Below are 20739 nucleotides of genomic sequence, written 5' to 3' on the forward strand. Positions count from 1 at the left end.
TCCAACAAGTCAAATATGTGAAAGTGGTTGCATGACCCAAGAGACTCGCTGAATCCTCAAGTTCCTTTGTTCCCTCCCTGCTGGTGGCTGGATACGGCCATGCACCACCACGAGCCCTTCCAAGAAAACCACCATGCTAAGTGCATCCCTCAGCAGGATCGAATGCAGCCAAATGCAGCGCCTCACTGGGAAGCACAGATGTCCACGAGCAAATCCAGGTGGTCTCCCTCAGCCCCAAAGCGAAAGAGGGGGTTCACCAACTTCAGCTGTCATTCCGCCCCCCTCGTACACCCTCTTTGTCCTGTATTCGTGTCCACGTAGTGATAAAATGCTTCATGACTCAGCTCCCGTGTTCCTCTGTCCTTCCTTCCTCTTCTTCTTTCCTCGTGCTGTCAGTTCTCTCATGCTTTGAATAATCTGCTTGCTATCCACAAGCTTGTTCTGGACAGATCAGATCCGAGCGATCTTGTTACAATGCTGCCGAGTCCCTTCGTTATACTCCCGGCCCTCCTCGCGACGGTATGGGCCGCTGAAGGACCTGAGGCTCCCACCGTGTCTGGCTTTCTGACGGAGACCCTCGAGGCCACGTCTACAGTTGCTGAGGCTGCAACAACTGCTTCGGCTTCAGGGGCAACAACTCATACAGTCAATGTTGGAGCGGTAGGTTATATCGAGTGTATGATAAGATACATCCTGTTGATGGCTTCATAGTCTGGACACAAGTTTACCCCTGCCGAAGTCGAAGCAAAGGTTGGCGACATAATCGAATGGCGCTTCTATCCCAGCGGACACTGGATCATCCGAGGAGACTTTGAGCAACCGTGTATTCCCTACGAATACGCCGGCCTAAACAAACAAGGGTTTTCCAGTGGTGCCCAGAAGGTTCAGGCCATCACTGATGATGTGAGTGAATACTCGTCCAGTTACTATTCATCCTGATGCTGACATGCCCAGGCTCCCCGATTCCGAGTTCGAGTCAACAATACCGATCCCATCTTTTTCTACTGTGGTGCACCTGGATCCTGCGTAAAGTGGCACATGATGGGCGTGGTGAATCCTGTGAGGACTCTTTGTGTCCTTTCTGATAGCGAATGATTGTTAACAAATGGACAGTCCAAGAACGAAACCCTCGACATGTGGCTCGAAAAGGCCAAGGACGTCGACTACCAGCTACTCCCCGGAGAGCCATGGCCTACCGAAGACCTCCCCACTGAGACTGCGAGCCCCAAAGAGTCAGATCGAGAAGAAGACGACGACGACGACACATCATCTAACCTTTCCCCTGGTGCCATTGCCGGAATCGCCATCGGAAGTGCTGCAGTGCTACTCTTGGCCGGCGCCCTGCTCTACCTCTGCGGAAGACGAGGCGGCTTCGACAAGGCATACCGCAAGAGTTTCCGTGGTACTCCCAACCCTCCCGTCGCAGAAACACAGTTTAACTCGCCAAATCCTACCGGATCTCCCTGGGATGTGAACAAACCACTACCAGGCGTAGTAGCAGCCCCCTTCGGCCAAAGCCCACCCATGAGCCCACACCAATCCGTCGGCTACGGAACGCACCCGGCCACACTGGCAGCAATGGTAGCCCAAGCCCAAACCCAGGACGGAACGATAGGGTCGTACTAGTGAGTTTCTCTCTTCTTGCTTTCGTGCGGCTGTGTTTGCTAACCCGGGCGGCGTCCAGCAGTGACACTTATACGCAGCATCCCGCGCCTTCGCCCTCGCAGGGTGGCACGACGCCGAAGCCCCCCGAGCAAACTGCACCCGCTGAGCTTCCTGCTTCTGCGGATCCCGGGAACTCGCCTCTGCCGAACTATAACAACAACGGGCGATCACAAGTGTTTTCATGGGCGGGTGAGGAGACTGGCTACCGTCCAGCCAAGTAAGTTGACGATGAGTGTACATATTGGAGATTTAGAGTGTTGCGGCGTTCAAATTTGGGTACATGGGAGTCTCTTTTGTTCGTTTGTGTTGGCTGGCTTTGGTGTTACATGGCAGTTTGCATACGCAACTCATCTTGGCGATATCACGAGTACCTGTCTGATGCCGAGTTTACTAGACTCTTTCTCATGGAATCTAATATTAGTCCATTTGTATGTAGGTAGTTTTGGTCAATACTTGCAAATGAGAAAAGCCTCTTTGAGTTCCATCATCCTCAGCCACGAGGACAGCATAGATTACCGGAAAGGCTACTTACCGAAAACCAAGCTTTCCCATCTCATTCTGACAAACAAAGAGTTGCTGAGTCGTCCTCAGCTGACTAGGGCCCTTGCGCTGACGGTGCCCGGAATAGCCATGTCGACGTTTCTTACCCCTGTTTCTCGCTACTGCAAGTTGGTTGTCGGGAAAGACGGCCATACCTTCACTGCAATTTTAACCTCCCTCGGGCCAGCAATATCCACCCACGCAAGCAACCACGAAGAGGCAAAAGACGACTTAACAAATTACCGAGCTCTGTTTGAATACCACATGCGCTTCAGGGAGACCCGTTGCTTGTGTTGTTGCTAGAAAACTCAAGTTGAGTTTTGGGTGTGCATGGGAACACGACGGCGCCGTGAAGTTGCGACGGCGACAGTCGTGTATTAGAGGTTGATAACCCTATACCTTATGGAGGGGCTTAGATGGTGATACACTTTCGCGATCAAATTTGACTGGAAGGATGGCAGGGATGCCACATACGCAACGACATTCACGGATTGAGACCAAACATTCGAAGAGCCGAACCGCCTTTTTTAATTCCCCATGCCGTATCTATCCCATCCTTAGAGAGACCCAATCCAGCCATGAGCAGCCAATCCTTGCACGCCGAAAAAAGACATGTAGGAATCGACCAACAACCCGTTGTGCGCGTGAGCTTCTCCGAAATTCGTGTGTCGTAACCGTGCGAGTCTTTATAGATAGACCGCTTAGTCGAAGAGACCGAAGCCCATGTCCTCGTCGGACTCCTCAGCCTCCTCCTCCTTCTCCTCCTCCTTGGCCTCCTCGGCGGCGGCACCACCGGCGGCAGCACCACCGGCACCGGCACCACCAGCACCGCCGGAGGGAACGGAAGCGAGCTTCTCAGAGCCCTCAGCAATGAGCTAGAGTAGAATTGTTAGCATGTTGTGTGCGTATGGTGTTGTAGATCGGGTTGGCATACCTCCTGGATGTCCTTGCCCTTGAGCTCGGAGATCAGGGTCTCGAGGCGGGAGTCGTCAGCCTCAATACCGACGGACTCGAGAACGGCCTTGATGTCGGCGGCAGAGGGAGAGGCGTTGCCGCCGAGGGTGAGGAGAAGGTAAGCTGCGAGGTGCTTCATTTTGAATGTGGTTTCTGGTCGAGCGCGTTAGAGTTGTGGATTTGGAGTTGCGCTTTGCGACAAGAGTAAAACTCGACGGCGGGGAACCAGCGCTCAACAGGATTAAATACTTACATCTGGAGTCAGAGGAGAACACGAGAAATCAATCAATTTAACCGCAAGTTGGGCGGAGACTGAAGCCTTCGAGTCCTTTGGTTATGGTTTTCGGTGTGACAAGGTAGAAAAAGTTCACGGCGTGACGAAGTTCAAGGCCAATTTTGATCCTGTGGGCTGCTAGCCGAATTTTTAGGGCGGGGCTGCGGGGATCCCCTGTGCCTTCTGCTGTTCTGTGGGCTGCTCGGAAAAAGTCCCCTGCCGTGGTCCGCGGGTCCCGCTCTGTTCGTCCATCGCGCGCACCGCCACACCGGCAGCCTGCCTCGTGCCGGGATATGGGTCACGTGTCCTGGCGCCGCGCTCCGGTGTGGCGTTTTCCCTGATTTCCTCCTTCGCCCATAAAGGTTGGCTGTCACTGATTCTTTGTTCTTCACGCAACTGTATGATTTTCCCCTTTGCAGTTTTGTGATCGCCTGAGCTCCAGGTGTCTTGGTTGCAAGTTTTGGGCGGATTCGACCTCGAACAAGCCATCTGTCGCCTCTGCGCCTCCCGCCACCAAGAACACTTGAGTCTCACATTGTTTGCAAGACTTCAAAGTTCCTGACGACAGCAAACAAGAGCAAGAGCCCGACAAACTTTGCCGTCCGCTCAATGACTCACAATTCACGCACGAGCTTGCTTGCTCCTCTCTTACTCTGAGGGATCTCCTCCACATATAGCCCTTCTCTGGCTCATCTCTGACGCGATGCCGGTGAGTAACTGACCCGGTGGCCAATCTTGCACCCCAAGGGAAAAAACGTTGACCATGGCCTTCAAGATCGGAGACCTCCTCGCCCAGATCAGCGGCGGCGACGATGGGGCGTCGCCGTCCCCCGCACAGAACCTCGCACAATCGAACACTCTGCCCAAGAGGAAGGCCGACGATGACATTCGCCCGTTCGTCCCCAAGGCGCCTCGAGTCACGACGCTATCTACCACAGTGGCACCACGTACATCGCAGCCGCCCAGACCCCGCCCTAACGAGACATCCTCGAGACCGACTCAACCATCACGGCCACTCGACAGACCGACGCCTTCCCAGCGGCCATCAAATCCGATAAATGGCGGGGGTTCGAAACCCAATGTTTTGTCATCGAGACCCATGAACGGGGGTAATAGGATCTCAAAGCCTACCCCTCCCAGCAGGCCGTCCCCCGGCCCCTCGAACGCGCCTCCCGCCGCCCGTGGTGCACCACCGAAAAAGGGTTCTTTCGCAGAGATTCTGGCTCGGGCTCAACGGGCCCAGGCCACGATGGGTCAGGTCGGTAAGATCCAGCACAAGAAGGTGGAGGGTGGCAATATCAAGAGGGAGAAGGAGGAGGCCAAGGCAGCGAAGGCGGACCCTCGAGACGCCAAGAAGCCGGCAAGGCCAGGTCATCCTTCAGGCTACTCCGGCACGGCTAAGCCAGGCCAACGGAATGGCACACCTGTCAATGGACAAAGCAGAGATCCACGTAACGGCCGTGATAGCAAGGCCCCGCCTCCGGCAAAGACAGAACGGGGCAAGGCGGCTGGAGGCAAGGCTTCTGGCAGAGCCGCAGCGGCTGCCGAGGAAGAAAAGAAGGTGAAGAAGGCCGTCACGGCAACCACGGGATACACCGGCACAGCAAGACCGAGGCCCGGGAATGCCACCAAGAAGAAGGATACCCCTCGCGGTGGAGCGTTACTCAGCGCTCCACGGGCTCCTCGTCCGGCACGTTCAAAGTCACGTTTCGAAGACGAGTACGACGAAGACATGGACGATTTCATTGATTACGACGATGAGGAAGAGGACGATGGTGGACCACGATATGATTATGCGTCTGACGGGTCCTCGGACATGGAGGCCGGTATGGACGAGCTCGATATCGAAGAACGCCGAGCAGAGCAGATTGCTCGCCGTGAGGATATTGAAGAGGAGCGACTTGAGAAGAAACTCAAGGCCGACAAGGAGGCGCGCAAGCGTCAGGCAGCCTTGGAAGCACTTCGCGCTCGACGTCGATGATCCAGCTTCTTTTGTTACATCTTCTATCGATGTTACCTCTTGGACAGGAAGACCATTAGGCAACGTTCACGCCTCACATGGTACATCTCGATGAGGTTTTTGATCGAGATACTCTACTCCAGTCTTTGGTTCTTCAATCATGACACACTTATCTACCCAAAACAATACTTCACAACAACGCGAGAAACGGTCGAGGACTCGGAAACGGAGGCGTTTTATGAGATGTGCTTTTCTTGCTCTCCCCTACTACAACGGCTTTTTTCTTGCTGCTTTTTCTCCCTTGCCGCGTCTATTCCACACGCAGAAGGGACCACATTAGCGACGGAGTTGTCATCTTTCCTCCCCTTTTTCTCCTTTTTGATTTTTTTCATCGCACAGTCTTAAAGGGGGCGGCTGCATGGTTTTGGTCAAGACGGGGCGGGGGGCTCGGACGGGGAAGGGAACCCAGATCGGGGATCACGGGTGGCTTTTCAAAGGGAACACTGGCGAGGACGGGGCTGTAGATAGGTACGGGCACGTACACTGGATGACGCTTCAGAATGGTATCTTGTCTAGACGTAATTGTAAAACCCTACGGGCTGAGCTGCTACAGCGTCTGTCTGAGCTCCCAACCAAGCCTCCCTCCACTCTCTTGTTACAAGTGTTCGAGCCTCTTCTCAACACCACCAACAGCCGCAGACTGGTCGTCTATCACCTCATGTAATTCTTTGTTTAGCAATAATGGTATCAAGTTTGTAACGCACTCGCGTATGACATGTTATTTCCGCTTGGTCAAGTCTTCACGCATCAGTGCGAGTCGCCACTTTGCAACTACCCACCGGAAGCATCTCATCCACACGTTCATAAGCAGGAGAGGACACAGTGAAAGCACAAACATAGGTAGTTTTCCCATTCCAAACATGTCTAGGAACTAGACGCCATTAGTGACCAGAGATTAGCTCAACGCCTGTGCCTAGAAAACCCAAACGTAAAAATTGGCCCAGATAAGAAAACCAAAGGGGGTCAATCACCGGAAGGCTCCAAACTGAAGCTCCAGCCGCCCGGATACAACCGACTTCAGGCACTTGATCCTCGACACGGAGCCCACTATAGGCAGTAACCCGCACGTTAAGCTCAAGTCAGTAACCGACTATCGTACTCATACACTATTCAAACAAAAAGGGCAGGATAGGAAACGTCCATCCGTGGGTAACTATCCATTTTCGGAACTTGAAAACGACTCCTGGCAGGCCATCCACATGGTCCTAAGTCCGGGTTGAGAGTTGATTATGGTAGGCTTTGACTCTCACGGTAGATCATCGCTCTTGGATGACTTGCCGTTGGTGCTTCCATAAGGCCTCAGCAGCCAGCCTTGGTAGTGCTTGATTCCTTGGCTGCTGTTGTTGTCGCCGGGAACAATGGAAGGTGGTGGGTTGCGACGAGGCAAAGCAGGCTCCCGCTTGACTGGAGGGGGAGGGAGGGAAGCCGGGGCATCGGGGAGCAAACTGGATGGAGGAGGTTGCGCGGGAAGCTCGGCCTTGACCTTCTTGGTGCCTTCGTCCTTGACCTCGGATGGCTCGACCGCTTCTATCGCTCCCTTCTTCCGGAGGTAATCGATGGACTGAAGGACTGTGAGGTCTTCTTGCTCCTTGTCGTTGAGAATCAAGCGTTGCTGAATAGTCAGACGTCCATTGTTGGCCTCGCGTTCCTTCATGGCGGCCTCTCGGACCTCGGGATCATGAACGAAGCGGCACTTGCCCTTCTTGCCGCATGTTCCACCAGTGGAATAATATTTGCAGTGTTTGGAAACGTCGGCTTTCTTTGCGGGAGGAGGAGGCGGAGGAGCGACGTGGGAACGAGTAGACATGACTTCTGGCTCGTCATCTGAAGACTCTTCGGACGGATCTCTCATCTCATCACCCTCATCCCCTTGTTCACGTTTTCGCTTGATCGACGACTCAACCTTGCGAAGCTGTCGCCGGAGCTTGTCGGCCTGTTTCTCCAGCGAGGAAGCCTTGTCTTCGCCGTTTTGTGCCAGCTCGGCAGCCTTCTTAGCCTCAACACGGGCCTTTGTAGGGAAATGCTTCTTTCGTTCCGCCAAGAACGCCGCGACATCTTGGATCCTGCAAAGAGTTAGGAGGGGTCAGTGGGAAATGGCTTGGCCACTTACTGGATGGTCTCTTGCCCGATCAATTCGGTCAAGATCTTCTCTTCTCCCTCGTCGTCCTCAGACTCCGAGTCCATTCCAGGAGTCAAACCCAACGTGTTCATCTTCCGCTTCTTCTTCTTACCCAAGGTAGGAGGTTCAGGCTTGCTGTGGTTGGAGTCATTGTGGCCAGACTTGTTGTGATGGCGGGACTTGTCGTTTCCGTGGTAGCCTCCACGTCCTCGAGAGTTCCCATCTCTAAAGCCACCTCGGCCGCGGCGATTATGGCCATAGTAGCCATCCTGGTGAGGTGGTCCAGGAGGTGGAGGAGGGCCAGGGTACGGGTATTGCGCTGGGGGGTAAGGAGGTGCCCGAGGATCGTGAGGATATGGCTGGCCATAACCGTTAACAGGTGGTGCCATTCCTTCATGCTCATACCCAGGGCGAATGGGGCCGTTCATTGGAGGCTTCGGTCCGCCACGGTCACTATAGCCACCTCGTGGCCTGCCATTGCCGTAGTGGTTCTGAGGCGGTTGTCCTTGACCACCCCACTGGGATTGGTTAGGAGGGGGAGGAGGGCCTTGATAAGGGTATGGCTGGGGACCGCCGTACGGAGGCTGCTGCGGGTACTGAGAAGGAGGGTAGGGCTGGGGAGCGTAGTTAGGGTGGTAGTTGTTGGAAGACATGGGAGCGGGCGAATGCCCGTGAGGTGGAGGATGGCCATGTTCAGGTCCCCATTGGGGCTGCGGCGGTGGATAGCTTCCAGCCGGCGGGTGAGAGCCTCCATATGGAGGAGCATTGTGATGGGGAGGGTAGGGTTGACCACTGTACTCATAGTGACCTTGGGGTGATCCGTGGTAATCACCGCGACCTCCATTGTAATGGCCGCCGCGTCCTCCTCTACCATGATGCGAGCCGCCTCGGCCCTGGCCATGCTGGGGGTAGGATGGTGCTGGGGGCCCATAACTTGGGGGAGCAGAAGCCGATGGCGGCGGGGGAGGAGGGCCGTAACCGTAGCCTGACATGATGGAAGTTGTTGCTGGATGAAGGGATTTCGGATCTAGCGGGCGGAGGGAAGGTCTGCGCTGGTGGTATTTGACCTCGCCGATAATGTCTCAAGCGAGGACACACGATGGTTCGTTGCTTCGTTGGGATGGAAGATTCGGGCGTGTTTATAGCTTCTCGATGGGAGATTTCGTGGTCGACGTGTCGAGTGGGAAAAGGGTTCGCGGAGGCTGCAGAACGAAAAGGTTACACACAGTAGAGTTGAAGAAGGAAGAGAGATCAAAATAAGCGCCGAGAAGAGAGAGGAAGAGAATAAATATAGTTCAAACGCCGAAATTCAGAAAAGGCAGCAGCCGAGAAGGGTCGTAGCTGCTTGTTTGATTCCCGTCGTCTCTAGAAAGAAGGAAGGCACGATGACGGCCGAGACGGAGCAGTGTGAAAGCTCCCTCCTTCCCCAAAAGCCCACTGCGACAAGCTGTTGGAAATTATCTGCACACCGCCATCGCAGCTAGTGGGTCGGCCCATTTCTGGCAGGCGGTGAGGCGGGGACTGCGAGGGAGCTAGCTCCAAGAGGGTTAGCGCCAGCGGCATTCTTTTTCTGCCGCGACCAAGGCCGTTTCTTTGGTGCAGTCAACCACTCAAAGTGTTTGGATCACTGAGACACCCATGGGACGAAGAACCTCTTTCTTATGACACTTGACAAATATTTCGATGCTTTAGAGCAAGATATTAGAAAGTCCCGATACTGACAGTGACTCTAGAGTGAGTCCCACGTGCTATCAGCATGTTCATCCTGGTAGGTTGCACCCCCACCAAGCGTCATCCCAGTGAAACCGTGACTGACACTCTCAGACCAAAATCGCCGACTTGGTGCAGATTGCGCCGGCAGACTTCTCCAAGCGGAGCAAGGAAGCCATTGAGGACAATATCAACGCAAAATACTCCAACAAGGTCATTCAGAAAATCGGCCTCTGCATATGCTTGTATGACCTGCAATGGGCCTCAGAGGGACTCATCGGCCATGGCACCGGCCTGGTCAATGTCAATGGTTTGTCATGTTGACCTTTGACTCCTGGTGATCATGGTAGCTGATCAAGCGCAATCCCTAGTCGAGTTCCGCATGGTGGTTTTCCGTCCCTTCAAGGGTGAGGTCATGATGGCCAGAATATCAACCTCTACACCTGAAGGCATCCACTTGCAAACGGATTTCTTTGCCGACATCTTTGTGTCGTATGAGTATTTGCCCCCGGGGGCCGAGTTGTGCGTATTTCCGTTGCTGGATGAATCATTGACCGACAGGCACTGACAATTGCCTACAGTAGCCACAGCCATCAACTCTGGGTCTGGAACGTTGATGAAGAACAACGCCTCATTTATGAAATGCACGAAATGGTCCGGTTTCAGGTTATCGACGAGGAGTGGCACGACCAAGCGCCTGCTGGACCAAAAAAGCAAGAAGAAACGGAGGCTACGGCACCATACAGGATCAAGGGCAGCATGATTGCTGATGGACTGGGCCTGTGCCTCTGGTGGGACTAGTAGTGATAGAATTGGATACGAGAAGGGACCGAGGATAGAGATTAGGGGCCAAGGAAAATGTGCCACGGCGTCTGTCGGCGTATGTATATTGCTCGTTCTATGAATCTACGATTTGATACCCGCCAAGAAACGCTCCTCAACATCGTCCAGGACCGAGTAGTGCTCGACGACAGCCAGGTTCTCAGCCTCGGCCTTGAACTGCTTGTGGGGGTCCTGACCGGGGCCAGCCATGGGATTAGCCATCTGCTGCGCCTGCATCTGCTGGGCGACCTGGCTGGCAGCTGTATTGCGTTAGTTATTGTGTCTCAATGGTTGAGTGGACTATGGATAGACACTTACCGTTGTCGCTGCCAAGGAGAAAGACGTAGACAAACTGAAGACCAAAGATGCAAAGGAAGTACCAGCTGATGCTGGACATCCATCGGGGGTCCATCTCCTTGGTCTGCACACCAGCCTGCAGCATGCTCTTGAACTTGATGGTGATGGGGAAGGGCAATTTCACTACCAAAGTTAGACAATTTCTCTCCTCAAATCAATGGCAGAGGGACGTACTGATAACGTAGCCGCTGAAGAAGGCGTTGATCCAGCTCATGATGAGGGTGTTGGGAATGATCATAGCCATGTTGTTCTTCATCATGCCCATCATACCGTCCATGGCACTGGGATCGGTCAGGGGGTTCGCGGGAGGCTGGCCCTTGCGGTCGGGCTCCTTCAGGTACGCTCCAGACTCGAAGCCAGCGGTCAGAACATCACGGCGAGCCTCAAAGGCCTTCTGGGAGAGGGCGTGGTGGTTGGAGCGCAGAGCGACGCCGCGGGCAAGGGACCGCTGCTCACGCATGGCCTTGTTGTCCTGCTTCTTAGGCGCGGTTGCCATAAGGACGGATGCGTAGTGGCGGAGGACACCAGTCAGGACCATGACGATGGTGATGGGGATGAGGATCCAGTAGCTGGGAGCTTCAGGTCAGCAATTGGCGTGCGAGGGGGAGCTTTCGAAGCTGTGCGTACAATAACTGGGGGTCCCTGTGAAGGGTCTGGACCGGAACTTGCACCATGGTGTTGACAGTCGAGGGCGCGCAATTGGTGAGGCAGAGGGGGAGAGGTTGACGTCGTGTTGCGATGAAGCTGTTGGAGGTTGTGAGGTCCAAGTCGCCAAATAGCCACGATCCATGGCGTCTCTAATGCGCCACAAAATGGTGGAGCTCAGACCATGCCGGCGGGCGGTTAAGCCACATCTGGCGCTAATTCTGGCCTCTTATTGGCCAAGCTCTCTTTGAAGGGACAGCTATCCCACATGCTTAAGCCCCACGGCAGCCGAACCCCCATGATGGATGGATGGGCAAGCTGAAGTTGCACTTACATACAGCCAACTTCAACGGCTCTTCGTTCGCAACAAACAGCAACACCCCAATCTCCGATATACGTGCCGTTTCTGGCCTCTAGCCCACCATGGCCAACGCAGCGGAAAAGATTTCGGTCTACAACCTTGCAGGTAAACGCGCTCCAGTTATCCCATGTTCCATTCACGATCATCTCTTCTGACACGGTGGCCCTCGCGAACGACAGACCTCAAGAACACATCTGACGACGCCATTCCCAACTACCTCAACTCTCTCAAGTTCCGACAGTCGCATACCCTCACCGATGTTCGTCTCGCCCTCGGTTACAGCGCCTTTGGCATCGCCGCCGCTTGTTTTCTTTGGGACTACAAGCTTGGCTTCGAGAACACCAAGCACTTTACAGCTGCTGCCGTCGCAGTCTACACTCTAGTCAACACTGCCTTGACACTATGGATCACTTTCCGTGAGAAGGGTGTCATTTATGAGGGCACGTCGCCGTCCGGCGAGAAGGTACGGCTATCCCCCTGCCATTCGCATACCTCTTCTAATAGGTCCTCCCCTAGATCTCGATCAGCAGCTCGACCAAGAAGAACGTCCCTATTTACAACCTTGTCATCACCGTCACCGACAACAACTCCAAGTCTTCGGTTCTCAAGCTCTCCAAGCCCTTCACCGGCTGGTTTGACGAGACGGGCCAGTTCGTCGCAATCCCCTTCCAGGAGCTGCTCGCCACCTCGGTTCCCCTGATCGGAAAGCGTGATCCCAAGCGCGTCACTGTCTCGCAAGATCTCCTTAATGCTAGCCCTGATGTACTCGACGCCGTTCTTGCCGCCAACGCGGGTGTTGCCGAGGGTAGCTCGACGGCAGCCGATGCCGGAAAGAAGGGAGGCAAGCAGCGACGCAAGGCGTAGGAAGAGAGTCGGGGATATCGAAATGTGTAAGAAGTTGGGATTGGCTGTTCGTTTTTAATCCGGCGTTCAGAGAGGATCGTGTCTTGATACCATGTTGAAGAGAGGAAGTGAAAACTCAAGGACAAACTCGTTGTATCCTAGGTGATATTATCAGAGTCACTGCAGCACCTTGTTCATGTTCAAGGATTTCAACGTCATGGGCATTCATCTAGCCATCTTGCGACGGCCAACATGCAAGATTGAATGTCAACGCCGTATATAACCTCTATATCCGGGCTCCCATCCATCCAGAAGCCCAATGCTTGAAAACGCCGAGTTCGCTCACTTGAGATCCGCCCATGCCACTCTCGCCAGCCGTGCCGTCTTTCTCACTTCTCGCACACGATGTCCACAGACCATTGTCAGTTCTCGCTGCACCTGAGGTGCGTGCGGTAACAGATGCTGAGACTCGTACATGCGTGGTAGACCTCCCACAATCTCTAGAGCAAGCTTACCGCAAGCGCCCTCTGTCTCGGCATCAACACTCGCAGTAGAGGACTTATGCGAGAAGACTCTTGTGCAGATCTTGATGATGCTTCGGAGGTGCCCCTTGCCCTCCTCAGGGGCCTCAATAAGTGTGTTCTTGAGCACATCAAGAGCAGCCTTGGTCTCAGGACCGATGTCGCTGTTCTGCGCAACGGCAATAGAGATGCGAAGAATTTTATCCGCATCCGCCTCGTAGATCGGGAAGTTCATATGCTTAACGATGAGGAGAACTCCAGTGCTGTAGTTTGACTTGATCTGCTGGTCTTGCACCCCGGCGTCTTGTCCGGTAGCGGCCTGCAGCATGGGGCTGACCAGTTCAAAGTACACTTTCTGCACCCATAGAGGCTTGACAATAGCGTAGTTCTCCTTGGTTAGTGGTTGCTGGGGAACCACGATGACTTCGAGCCGCCTTGCAAGTTCAGAGCCGAGTTTGGCATCCTTTGGCGAGTCTTTGATCAGTTGGAGAAGTGGTTTTGCTTCCTTGCCGCTGTATCGCCGTACCATTCCTGCGGCAAGGGCATAGACCGAGGTGATCTTCTCTAAGCGGGATGCATCATCCTCAGAGGAAGAAGCTAGAAGCAAGCTCGATGTGAGCTGTTCAAGCGCAGCTACAAGGCTGGGCAACGTCTCGATCTTGTACTTGTTGGCCAGGATGGTGAGAATGGATAGCGTAATCGGTCTGCTTGGGTTGGAGTTTGCCACGAATCCGCTGAGGATCAGCTCTTGTGCGACTCCTGTCTCAAACTATAGTCCCAGTTAGCAAAGTCATGATATAATACTTGAACAGGAGAGACATACAAGTCTTGTTACTGCAGACGGCTGTAGCGCTTGCAGTATACCAAGAGACAGGACATTGGGAGCTTCTGATGCTAACCAACTCCATGATGACCCGGTTTCACTACCGGGCAATTGCTCCTCTGATGTCTTTTGAGGGACGGTTATAGAATCATCACGGAAGAGGCCAATAGCGAACGCCTCAACTTTCAGTGCAGTCTGCTGAGACTCGCTGAACTCATGGACCACAAAGCCCGCCAAGGTGGAGATCAAATGGAGGTATTGATGTCCAGCGGCCTGGTCCACGCCAGTAAAAACGTCACTCAGGGTAAGCGCCGCTTTGCCGGTTTGAGGATGCGAGTCGACGACCTTGGTGGCCCTGCGGTAAAGTTGTCGAGAAATGAAGAGACTGACAAGTAGGAACTCGCGTCTAATCTCGTCAACAGACGATGATTGCGGAACTTGAGAGTGGTAGCCCATAGAAGTTTCGACTTGCTTCTCTCCACCGAGCTGATCCAGCTCGGGATAAACGGCACTAACCCTTTGTAAGGGTTCATTCTCAAGGTCGAGGTCTTTCCGTGGGTTTTGTGCCAGGCAAGCATCATTGAAGTGTCGGATTATAGATTGAACTGTCGCCGCCAAAGCGCACCAGATCTGAGGGTCGGCCTTCGCCTCGAGAGCGTTGAAAAGCTCCGAAAGGAACGATCGAATGGAGTATATGAAGTGGTCGAATCCGTTCCTGGGGGTTGACGGTAGCTCTGAGGATCCCACAAAGGCAATGTGAGCTCCGAAGGCTGTGATAGTCTCAGATGCTTCGTCTACTCCTCCACTTCGCCAACTGAGTCGAATAATGGCCATGGCCTGGTCAACCAGGGGGTTGAAGCCCTTAGGGTACAGACGAATTGCACGTTGTAGGGCCTTAGTAGTATCATTGATAAGCTCGTCACCACCAGCTGACCGGGGATATCCTGGGCCGGATTTCGTCAGGATGGTGAAGAGTGACTCGCAGATTTCTGAACACGTTGCCTCGGGAAGAAGTCGCTCAGAGCCAGTGTCTGCAGCATCCTCGGCCGCAACAAGTGACTTGGCTGGCCTTTGGCATAGCAAAGCTCCAGCCCCCTGAACTGCCTGAGACGCAATCTTGATATCGTCGTAGGAGGCGTCCGACTTTGAACCAAGATTAACCGTCTTCTTGAAAACCTCGTCGTAAAGCGACTTGAAGAAGGCATCAATAGCAGCAAAATCTTCTCGTTCCTCTGCAGTCATGTCTGAATCGACAAGCAGAAGTCGAGTCTCCAAGACAACATGGAGAACTTTGAGTAGATCCTGGCTGTGCACAGGAGCTTTTGGATGCCGCAGGTTCTCCTTGATGTGTGTCATGACTGGAGCGGCCATCAAGACAAAAGCACTGGGCTTGGCGCTCAAGACGCTGACCAAGAGTCTGCCGGCAGATGAGGCATACATGGTGGTAGCAAGATCTGCGACGCAATCTCTTGTGACTGAAAGGGTATAGTCACGGAGGTCATCGCCCTTAAGTCTATTGGTAAGAGACTTGAGGACTTCCAAGGTACCCCAGATGGTGTCTTCAATCTCTCCATTTCGGACCTCGTACTTGAGACTTCCCCAAAGTCTGCCACAGTAAGGGGCGACAGACTGTTCGGGGTGGGTGTACTCGTCCAAACAGGCGCGAATGGTTTTGAGGATATCAACCTATTGGCGGTTAGTGAGGGCAACTCTCCAAAAGGCCATTGTAGTTCTCACCTTGACATTAACAGTCACAGCATCACCCTGGTCCAACTTTCCAAGAAGGAATGGAAACACGTGGTCAGCTAGCAAGTGGGTAGATGAGAAGCACTTCCGTAGCTGCAACTTCAGGTCTTCAGGGGTAATGGCAACCTGTGATGCTCGAGGAAGGGAGATCGGGAAATACGGCTTGAAAGCACCATAGACCTCCTCCAAAACCTCCTTTGAGGGCGAATATTCGGACAGGAATATTCGCAGAATGTCGAACCAGACCATCAAACACTCGGGATCCCTCTCACTCCGGCAGAGCTGCAGGAGGTCAATCATGAAGCCAGCAGATGAGCCATGTCGATGCTGCAGATCACCGGCAACTTCAGGGGTAGACATGAGTAGTCGAATGAGCTCGTAGATGGCAAGTCGAGTTTTGGATACCTGACGAGGAAAGTCGTCTCGCAGGGCAGAGATCCTTTGGATAATCTCGTTTCCGCTATGGCGCTGGAATGACTTCATGGCCGCTATTCGGGTTAGAGCAGTGGCAGAGGGCATAATGCCAGCTTTGTGATCAACCTCGAACATGGCACCAAAGAAGCTAACCAGCAACTTTACTACGAGTTGTCAGCCAGGATGTGGGTGTATAAGACGCATGCTACATACCTTGACTTGGCTTCAAGACGTCCTTGCTCAGAAAGTCCAAAGTTCGAGAGAGAAATTCCAGAGCTACAAGTGTTATAATTAGCAAACATGACATCCAGTGGCGTTCCTAACCTACCCTTCGCTCTAGCAGTCCAGTCTGGTGTCTCATCTTCGGCTTCATGACCACTCCCTGGCATCCATGGTTGCACGGCTTCTACCCATCGTGCTACTGGGTTTGAGTCGGCAGGTGCAGTTTGAATCTCTACAGCATAAAGTCAGAGAAGATCCCTCAGGGAAGCAATAAACATGTTCGGAGAATAAGTACCATTGGCAGCCTTCTGAGCGATGGCCGTCTGTCGCCCCTCATCATCGGCCAGGACAAACTCGAGGGCCCACTGCCTGAAATCCGCCATGGCGAGCAGGGATGAGACTTTCGATCGTACTCTAGCGTATGCAGATGCGACGATGCAAGTTCAGGACCTATCGCTTGGACTTGGGAGACTCGAGTCCTCGGTGCTCGGGTTGTGGTAGAGGGCGGCAGAAAGTTGATGCCCACCAAAGGCGGTGAATTTTGATGGCGGGGTACAAGACGCTTTCGGATTGCTAGTGAAGGAGAATGCGGCGGGTGAGAGGATTGATAAAAAGATCTTGAGGGAACTGAAAGCGTCTAGTTCCGATTCAATGAGTTCAAAGATGGACTATCAATTTGGTCCAATTGTTAGAGGCGACTTTGTCATCCTCCAAACTCCGAAGCCGGACGCTCCTCAAACTGAGAGAATCGATAAACGCCCGCCCCCACTATTGCCGGTTTTAGTGACGACAGAGCTCGAAGGTCCCGGAATTCAGTGGTTTAACCCTGTCCTACCAAATCTTTCCGTCACGACTCCATAAGCTCTTCCTCTTCACCTTGCGACGACATCAGACTACGATATCCAATTGGAGCTGGTACGTCCAAGGACGATAATATCAACTCATCACCATGGCTTCACTACGAATTCCCGCTCTTCGCCGGCTCGTAGCCGCTCCCCTACGCGCGACACAAGCCGTCAACCAACGCCGATGGGCTCAAGTTCACGACATCCGCTTCCTCGCAACCACACAGCCACCGCAGGCCGTCCTCGAAAAGTACCGCGAGAAGCTCAACCAAAAGGCCCAGCAGGAGGGCCACGAGAGCATTGACCAGCTCAAAGCTGCCTACGCCGAGAAGATCGACGCCGAGCGCCGCAGGGATGCCGTGGAGCATCCTCCTGGAACCATCCCCCAAGCTCCCGACACCCCGACCATCCAGCCGAACAAGGACCTCCCGCCCGGTCAGATCGAGCCTACAGAAGAGCGCGAGGCTCCGAGGGCGCCTCCTACGGGAGCTGACAAGACCGCCGTCAAGACCCTCAATGACATCATCGACCTCCCCAAGGCGCGAGAGCTTCCCGACAAGGAGCTCACTGCCATTTGGCGCCTGCGACACGCCTCCAACGAGAACGCCATCTGCGCAGTGATCCCGTCCTCGACATACAAGATCATGGAGGAGGCTGCGCAAAATGCGCCCCAATTCGTCCTCCCGGTGCCACACCCGACGCAGGGCGCCGAGATTCACTTCCTCCAATGGACGTTTGACGCTGCGTCTAAGACAAGCACCGTCCTTTTCACCCAGCTCGCCGAGTACAAGACCCGGGGTGAGTTTGCGCAGCCACACACAACCATCACGCACCACCTGGACCTTGCCGATGAGCGAGGCATGGTCCTGATGCAGGGCCAGGTCGTCGAGGATCGGGGCATCAAGCCCGAGAACGCCAGGTGGTTGGTCATGTGCCTGCAGCGATTCTACGGCGGCTGGGAGGGTGAGGGTGTTGAGCTGGACGGTGAGCGCAAGGAGAGGGCTCAAGAGCGAAAGAAGCTTCTGGACTGGTTTGCGGCTGGCGACTCGAGGTTCAGCGTCGAGAAGCTGATGGAGGAAGCTGAGCGAATGGGTTAATCAAAGGATGTGAAACAGGATGGCATGATTGACATGTTTGATTGTATAGAGGTGGAATAACAGAGCCATACCTCATGTAAGATACAAAGCATATTGTACAAAATAAGTAACGATACTCCCACCCTACAGCTTGGCCTTTGGTCCCCCTTCTTCCTTGTTCATCTGATCCCTCAATATCCGCCTCAGAATCTTGCCGGATGGTGACTTGGGGATCTCTTTGACGAATCTGACGCCTCCGCGCAACCGCTTAGAGGGGCCGACTCGGCTACCCAACCACTCGATAATATCTGCTGCCAGTTCCTCGCTCCCATCCACGCCAGCGCTAGGCACGACATATGCACGAGGAGCTTCAGTCTGCTCATCTTCGTTCCAGACTCCAATAACGCAAACGTCTGCGATATCCTTACGGCCGATGAGCTTGGCTTCTAGCTCGGCTGGTGCGACTTGGAAACCCTCTGTCAAGCTGTCAGTAAGAATGGTGCACGCGGATTCATTGTACGTACTGTACTTAATGAGCTCCTTGATACGGTCTGTTATAAACAGGTTTCCACTGGTGTCAATGTACATGACATCGCCAGTCTTGAACCAGCCGTCCTCGGTAAACGTCTCCTTGTTGAGCTCAGGTCTACTCCAGTAGCCTTGGAAGACGTTTGGGCCTTTCAGGAGCAGCTCACCGGACTATAATTACGTTAAAAATCTTGTACGTACGGCAAAAAGCAACACATACCTCGTTTGGTGGCAGTTCCTTTCCTTCAGGATCAACAACCTTGGCCTGCATATTAGGAACCAGTCTCCCGACTGACCCAAGATACCGCCTCCACTCATCAAACATCTGTACCGAAACTGCAGGACTCGTCTCTGTCAATCCATAGCCCTGCTTTACCATGACTCCCAGACGATCCCATACTGCATCCACCAGATCTCGACTCAGGGGCGCAGCAGCTGAGTTGACGAAGCGCAGAGACGAGAGATCGTACTGTGATACTAAGGGGTGCTTTCCCAAAGCCAGGATAATCGGTGGCGGCACGTATACAAAAGTCAGGCGATGGTCTTGAATGAGCTGGCAGGCCTGCGCAAGGTCGAACTTTGCCATGACGACGCACTTTGCGCCCGAGAGCAGGCTGACGTTGAGAACGACGCCGAGGCCCTGGAGTGAGATCAGTACTATTCTCCCTCCCTCCCCATAGGGCACAACTCACGTATATATGGAAGAATGGCAATACTCCTAGTTGAGCATCCAACTCCCAGTTCAGAAGCTTCAGGTCAAACTTGTCAAACTGACAAGCGTTGGCAACCATGTTGTAGTGCGTCAACATGACACCTTTCGGAAGTCCCATTGTTCCCTAAGTCATTAGTATTTTCTCACTGTCTACGAAGTATTCACTTACCGAGCTGTATGATAAATACGCAAGGTCCTTTTGCGGATCAATTGTCGGTTTCTTGGGTTTGAACCAGGCACCTTTGTCCGTCACCTCGGTCCAATGTCTAAACCTCCCAGCATCATCCTTCCCATCGCCAAGAAGTATGATCCTCTCGGGCTTGAGGCCCGCCAGCTCAGCCGCCTTGCATGCGGTCTGAAGAAACGCTTTGTGCGTCACGAGCGCCTGGGCCCGCGCGTCGACGAGCTGGCTTGCGAGCTCTTCGGCCGTGTAAGTCGGGTTCGCGGGGCTTGCGACGCCACCAGCCCAGAGGACGCCGAGGTTCACGACGGCAGTGTCGATGTGGTTTGGGGCGAAGAAAGCTAGGACGTCGCCTTTTTGCCAGTCAAAGGTGTGTCGGAGGCCTCGGCCAAAGGCGGCAGAGAGATCGCGGATCTGAGCGAAGGTGTAGGAGCGGTTTGTGTCGCCGTCGATGAGGATTGCTGTGCAAGGTGTCAGCTTTACTGTCTCGATTAAATCGTACGGAATACAAACGATGATCATCAGGGAAATCGCGAGAACGCTCCATATATAGGTTCCAGACGTCGACAAGAGGGATATCGACGTCTGCGAACAGTGATGAGTATGGCATGGTGGGCAATCCGGGATCGACGGATGAACAAGTTGGTTTCTTGCCTCAAAGAAAATGGCAGTTCAAGATGCAGGGCCATAGAACCAGGAAGCATCACAAAGCAGCTCGTTCCCATCTTATGTCACATCCTCCAAGCCCAAGTCGCACCACCAACCCCAGAGTTTACGCCTCCCAAGACCACATGACGATCCCCTCAGCTTCCATCTAACCGCCCCTAGCCAACGAAGCCCCCTGCTTCCCAGGGTGGCTTTTCCTGATGCGAGGTCTTGTCCCTCTCCGGAGGATCCAGACCGGGGTGGTGTGCTGGTGTACGCGGGGAACTGAGCTTGCGCGGGGGAGGAGAGGTCTTGGCTGATGCGGAATTTGACTTTGGGACGGTTGGAGAGATCGACTCGATGGCCGTTGCCGTTTTTGTGTTCGACCGTTTCGTGGCCCGAGTCCGTGGATATAGGAAACGCCATGGCTTATTGTGTCACCGAACGAGCTTATCAGGCTCTTGGCATAGGTAGTACATGCTGAATTGATGAATCTATATGAATAGCAATAGTCTAGGTACATTAATATGTTATATCCTCCTCTAACTCCCGTAACAACACCGTCGCTCAAACTCCAAACTCGAGGCCAAGGCAGTGATGTTAACAAAAAGTCAGTCGGAGCTATCAGCAAAAGACAATGTCTCTATCCTTCTTTTCCATCATCCAGCGTTTCTCGTGTATAATTATGCGTGTCGTTTATGTAGGTATGAATGTAT

General features: G+C 53.7%; 10 protein-coding genes across 10 annotated transcripts; 5 read left to right on the forward strand and 5 right to left on the reverse strand.

Annotated features, from left to right (window-relative positions):
- Positions 1–474: 474 nt before the first annotated feature.
- On the forward strand, positions 475–1886 carry LRP88_06738 (uncharacterized protein; the record flags this gene model as incomplete). The annotated part of the gene is made up of 5 exons (XM_083243276.1): positions 475–660; positions 712–903; positions 955–1059; positions 1114–1625; positions 1685–1886. 5 exons carry the CDS (start codon positions 475–477, stop codon positions 1884–1886), a joined length of 1197 nt encoding a protein of 398 aa, XP_083100500.1.
- Positions 1887–2906: 1020 nt separating this feature from the next.
- LRP88_06739 (ribosomal protein P2) lies at positions 2907–3298 on the reverse strand (the record flags this gene model as incomplete). The annotated part of the gene is made up of 2 exons (XM_083243277.1): positions 2907–3080; positions 3140–3298. 2 exons carry the CDS (start codon positions 3296–3298, stop codon positions 2907–2909), a joined length of 333 nt encoding a protein of 110 aa, XP_083100501.1.
- Positions 3299–4196: 898 nt separating this feature from the next.
- On the forward strand, positions 4197–5414 carry LRP88_06740 (uncharacterized protein; the record flags this gene model as incomplete). The annotated part of the gene is made up of 1 exon (XM_083243278.1): positions 4197–5414. The coding sequence occupies one exon, from the start codon at positions 4197–4199 to the stop codon at positions 5412–5414; it is 1218 nt and encodes a 405-aa protein (XP_083100502.1).
- Positions 5415–6699: 1285 nt separating this feature from the next.
- On the reverse strand, positions 6700–8564 carry LRP88_06741 (uncharacterized protein; the record flags this gene model as incomplete). The annotated part of the gene is made up of 2 exons (XM_083243279.1): positions 6700–7516; positions 7564–8564. The coding sequence occupies 2 exons, from the start codon at positions 8562–8564 to the stop codon at positions 6700–6702; spliced, it is 1818 nt and encodes a 605-aa protein (XP_083100503.1).
- A 764-nt stretch (positions 8565–9328) lies between these two features.
- LRP88_06742 (DNA-directed RNA polymerase III subunit RPC25) lies at positions 9329–10083 on the forward strand (the record flags this gene model as incomplete). Its single annotated transcript, XM_083243280.1, has 4 exons — positions 9329–9340; positions 9397–9601; positions 9654–9804; positions 9864–10083. 4 exons carry the CDS (start codon positions 9329–9331, stop codon positions 10081–10083), a joined length of 588 nt encoding a protein of 195 aa, XP_083100504.1.
- A 105-nt stretch (positions 10084–10188) lies between these two features.
- LRP88_06743 (ER membrane complex subunit EMC3) lies at positions 10189–11135 on the reverse strand (the record flags this gene model as incomplete). Its single annotated transcript, XM_083243281.1, has 4 exons — positions 10189–10364; positions 10423–10584; positions 10636–11030; positions 11089–11135. 4 exons carry the CDS (start codon positions 11133–11135, stop codon positions 10189–10191), a joined length of 780 nt encoding a protein of 259 aa, XP_083100505.1.
- A 394-nt stretch (positions 11136–11529) lies between these two features.
- On the forward strand, positions 11530–12331 carry LRP88_06744 (signal peptidase complex subunit SPC2; the record flags this gene model as incomplete). Its single annotated transcript, XM_083243282.1, has 3 exons — positions 11530–11572; positions 11647–11930; positions 11984–12331. 3 exons carry the CDS (start codon positions 11530–11532, stop codon positions 12329–12331), a joined length of 675 nt encoding a protein of 224 aa, XP_083100506.1.
- A 321-nt stretch (positions 12332–12652) lies between these two features.
- LRP88_06745 (Dos2-interacting transcription regulator of RNA-Pol-II-domain-containing protein) lies at positions 12653–16419 on the reverse strand (the record flags this gene model as incomplete). The annotated part of the gene is made up of 7 exons (XM_083243283.1): positions 12653–13600; positions 13655–15340; positions 15392–15973; positions 16024–16090; positions 16143–16150; positions 16237–16268; positions 16332–16419. The coding sequence occupies 7 exons, from the start codon at positions 16417–16419 to the stop codon at positions 12653–12655; spliced, it is 3411 nt and encodes a 1136-aa protein (XP_083100507.1).
- Positions 16420–16985: 566 nt separating this feature from the next.
- On the forward strand, positions 16986–17978 carry LRP88_06746 (ATP11 protein-domain-containing protein; the record flags this gene model as incomplete). Its single annotated transcript, XM_083243284.1, has 1 exon — positions 16986–17978. One exon carries the CDS (start codon positions 16986–16988, stop codon positions 17976–17978), a length of 993 nt encoding a protein of 330 aa, XP_083100508.1.
- A 123-nt stretch (positions 17979–18101) lies between these two features.
- Positions 18102–19988, reverse strand: LRP88_06747 (uncharacterized protein; the record flags this gene model as incomplete). Its single annotated transcript, XM_083243285.1, has 8 exons — positions 18102–18300; positions 18386–18431; positions 18482–18647; positions 18700–19125; positions 19178–19321; positions 19372–19437; positions 19601–19839; positions 19892–19988. 8 exons carry the CDS (start codon positions 19986–19988, stop codon positions 18102–18104), a joined length of 1383 nt encoding a protein of 460 aa, XP_083100509.1.
- Positions 19989–20739: the final 751 nt, after the last annotated feature.

The sequence above is a fragment of the Fusarium phalaenopsidis genome (genome assembly GCF_050370095.1).
Source record: "Fusarium phalaenopsidis strain FUZ10S chromosome Unknown contig_32298, whole genome shotgun sequence".
Taxonomy (NCBI): domain Eukaryota; kingdom Fungi; phylum Ascomycota; class Sordariomycetes; order Hypocreales; family Nectriaceae; genus Fusarium; species Fusarium phalaenopsidis.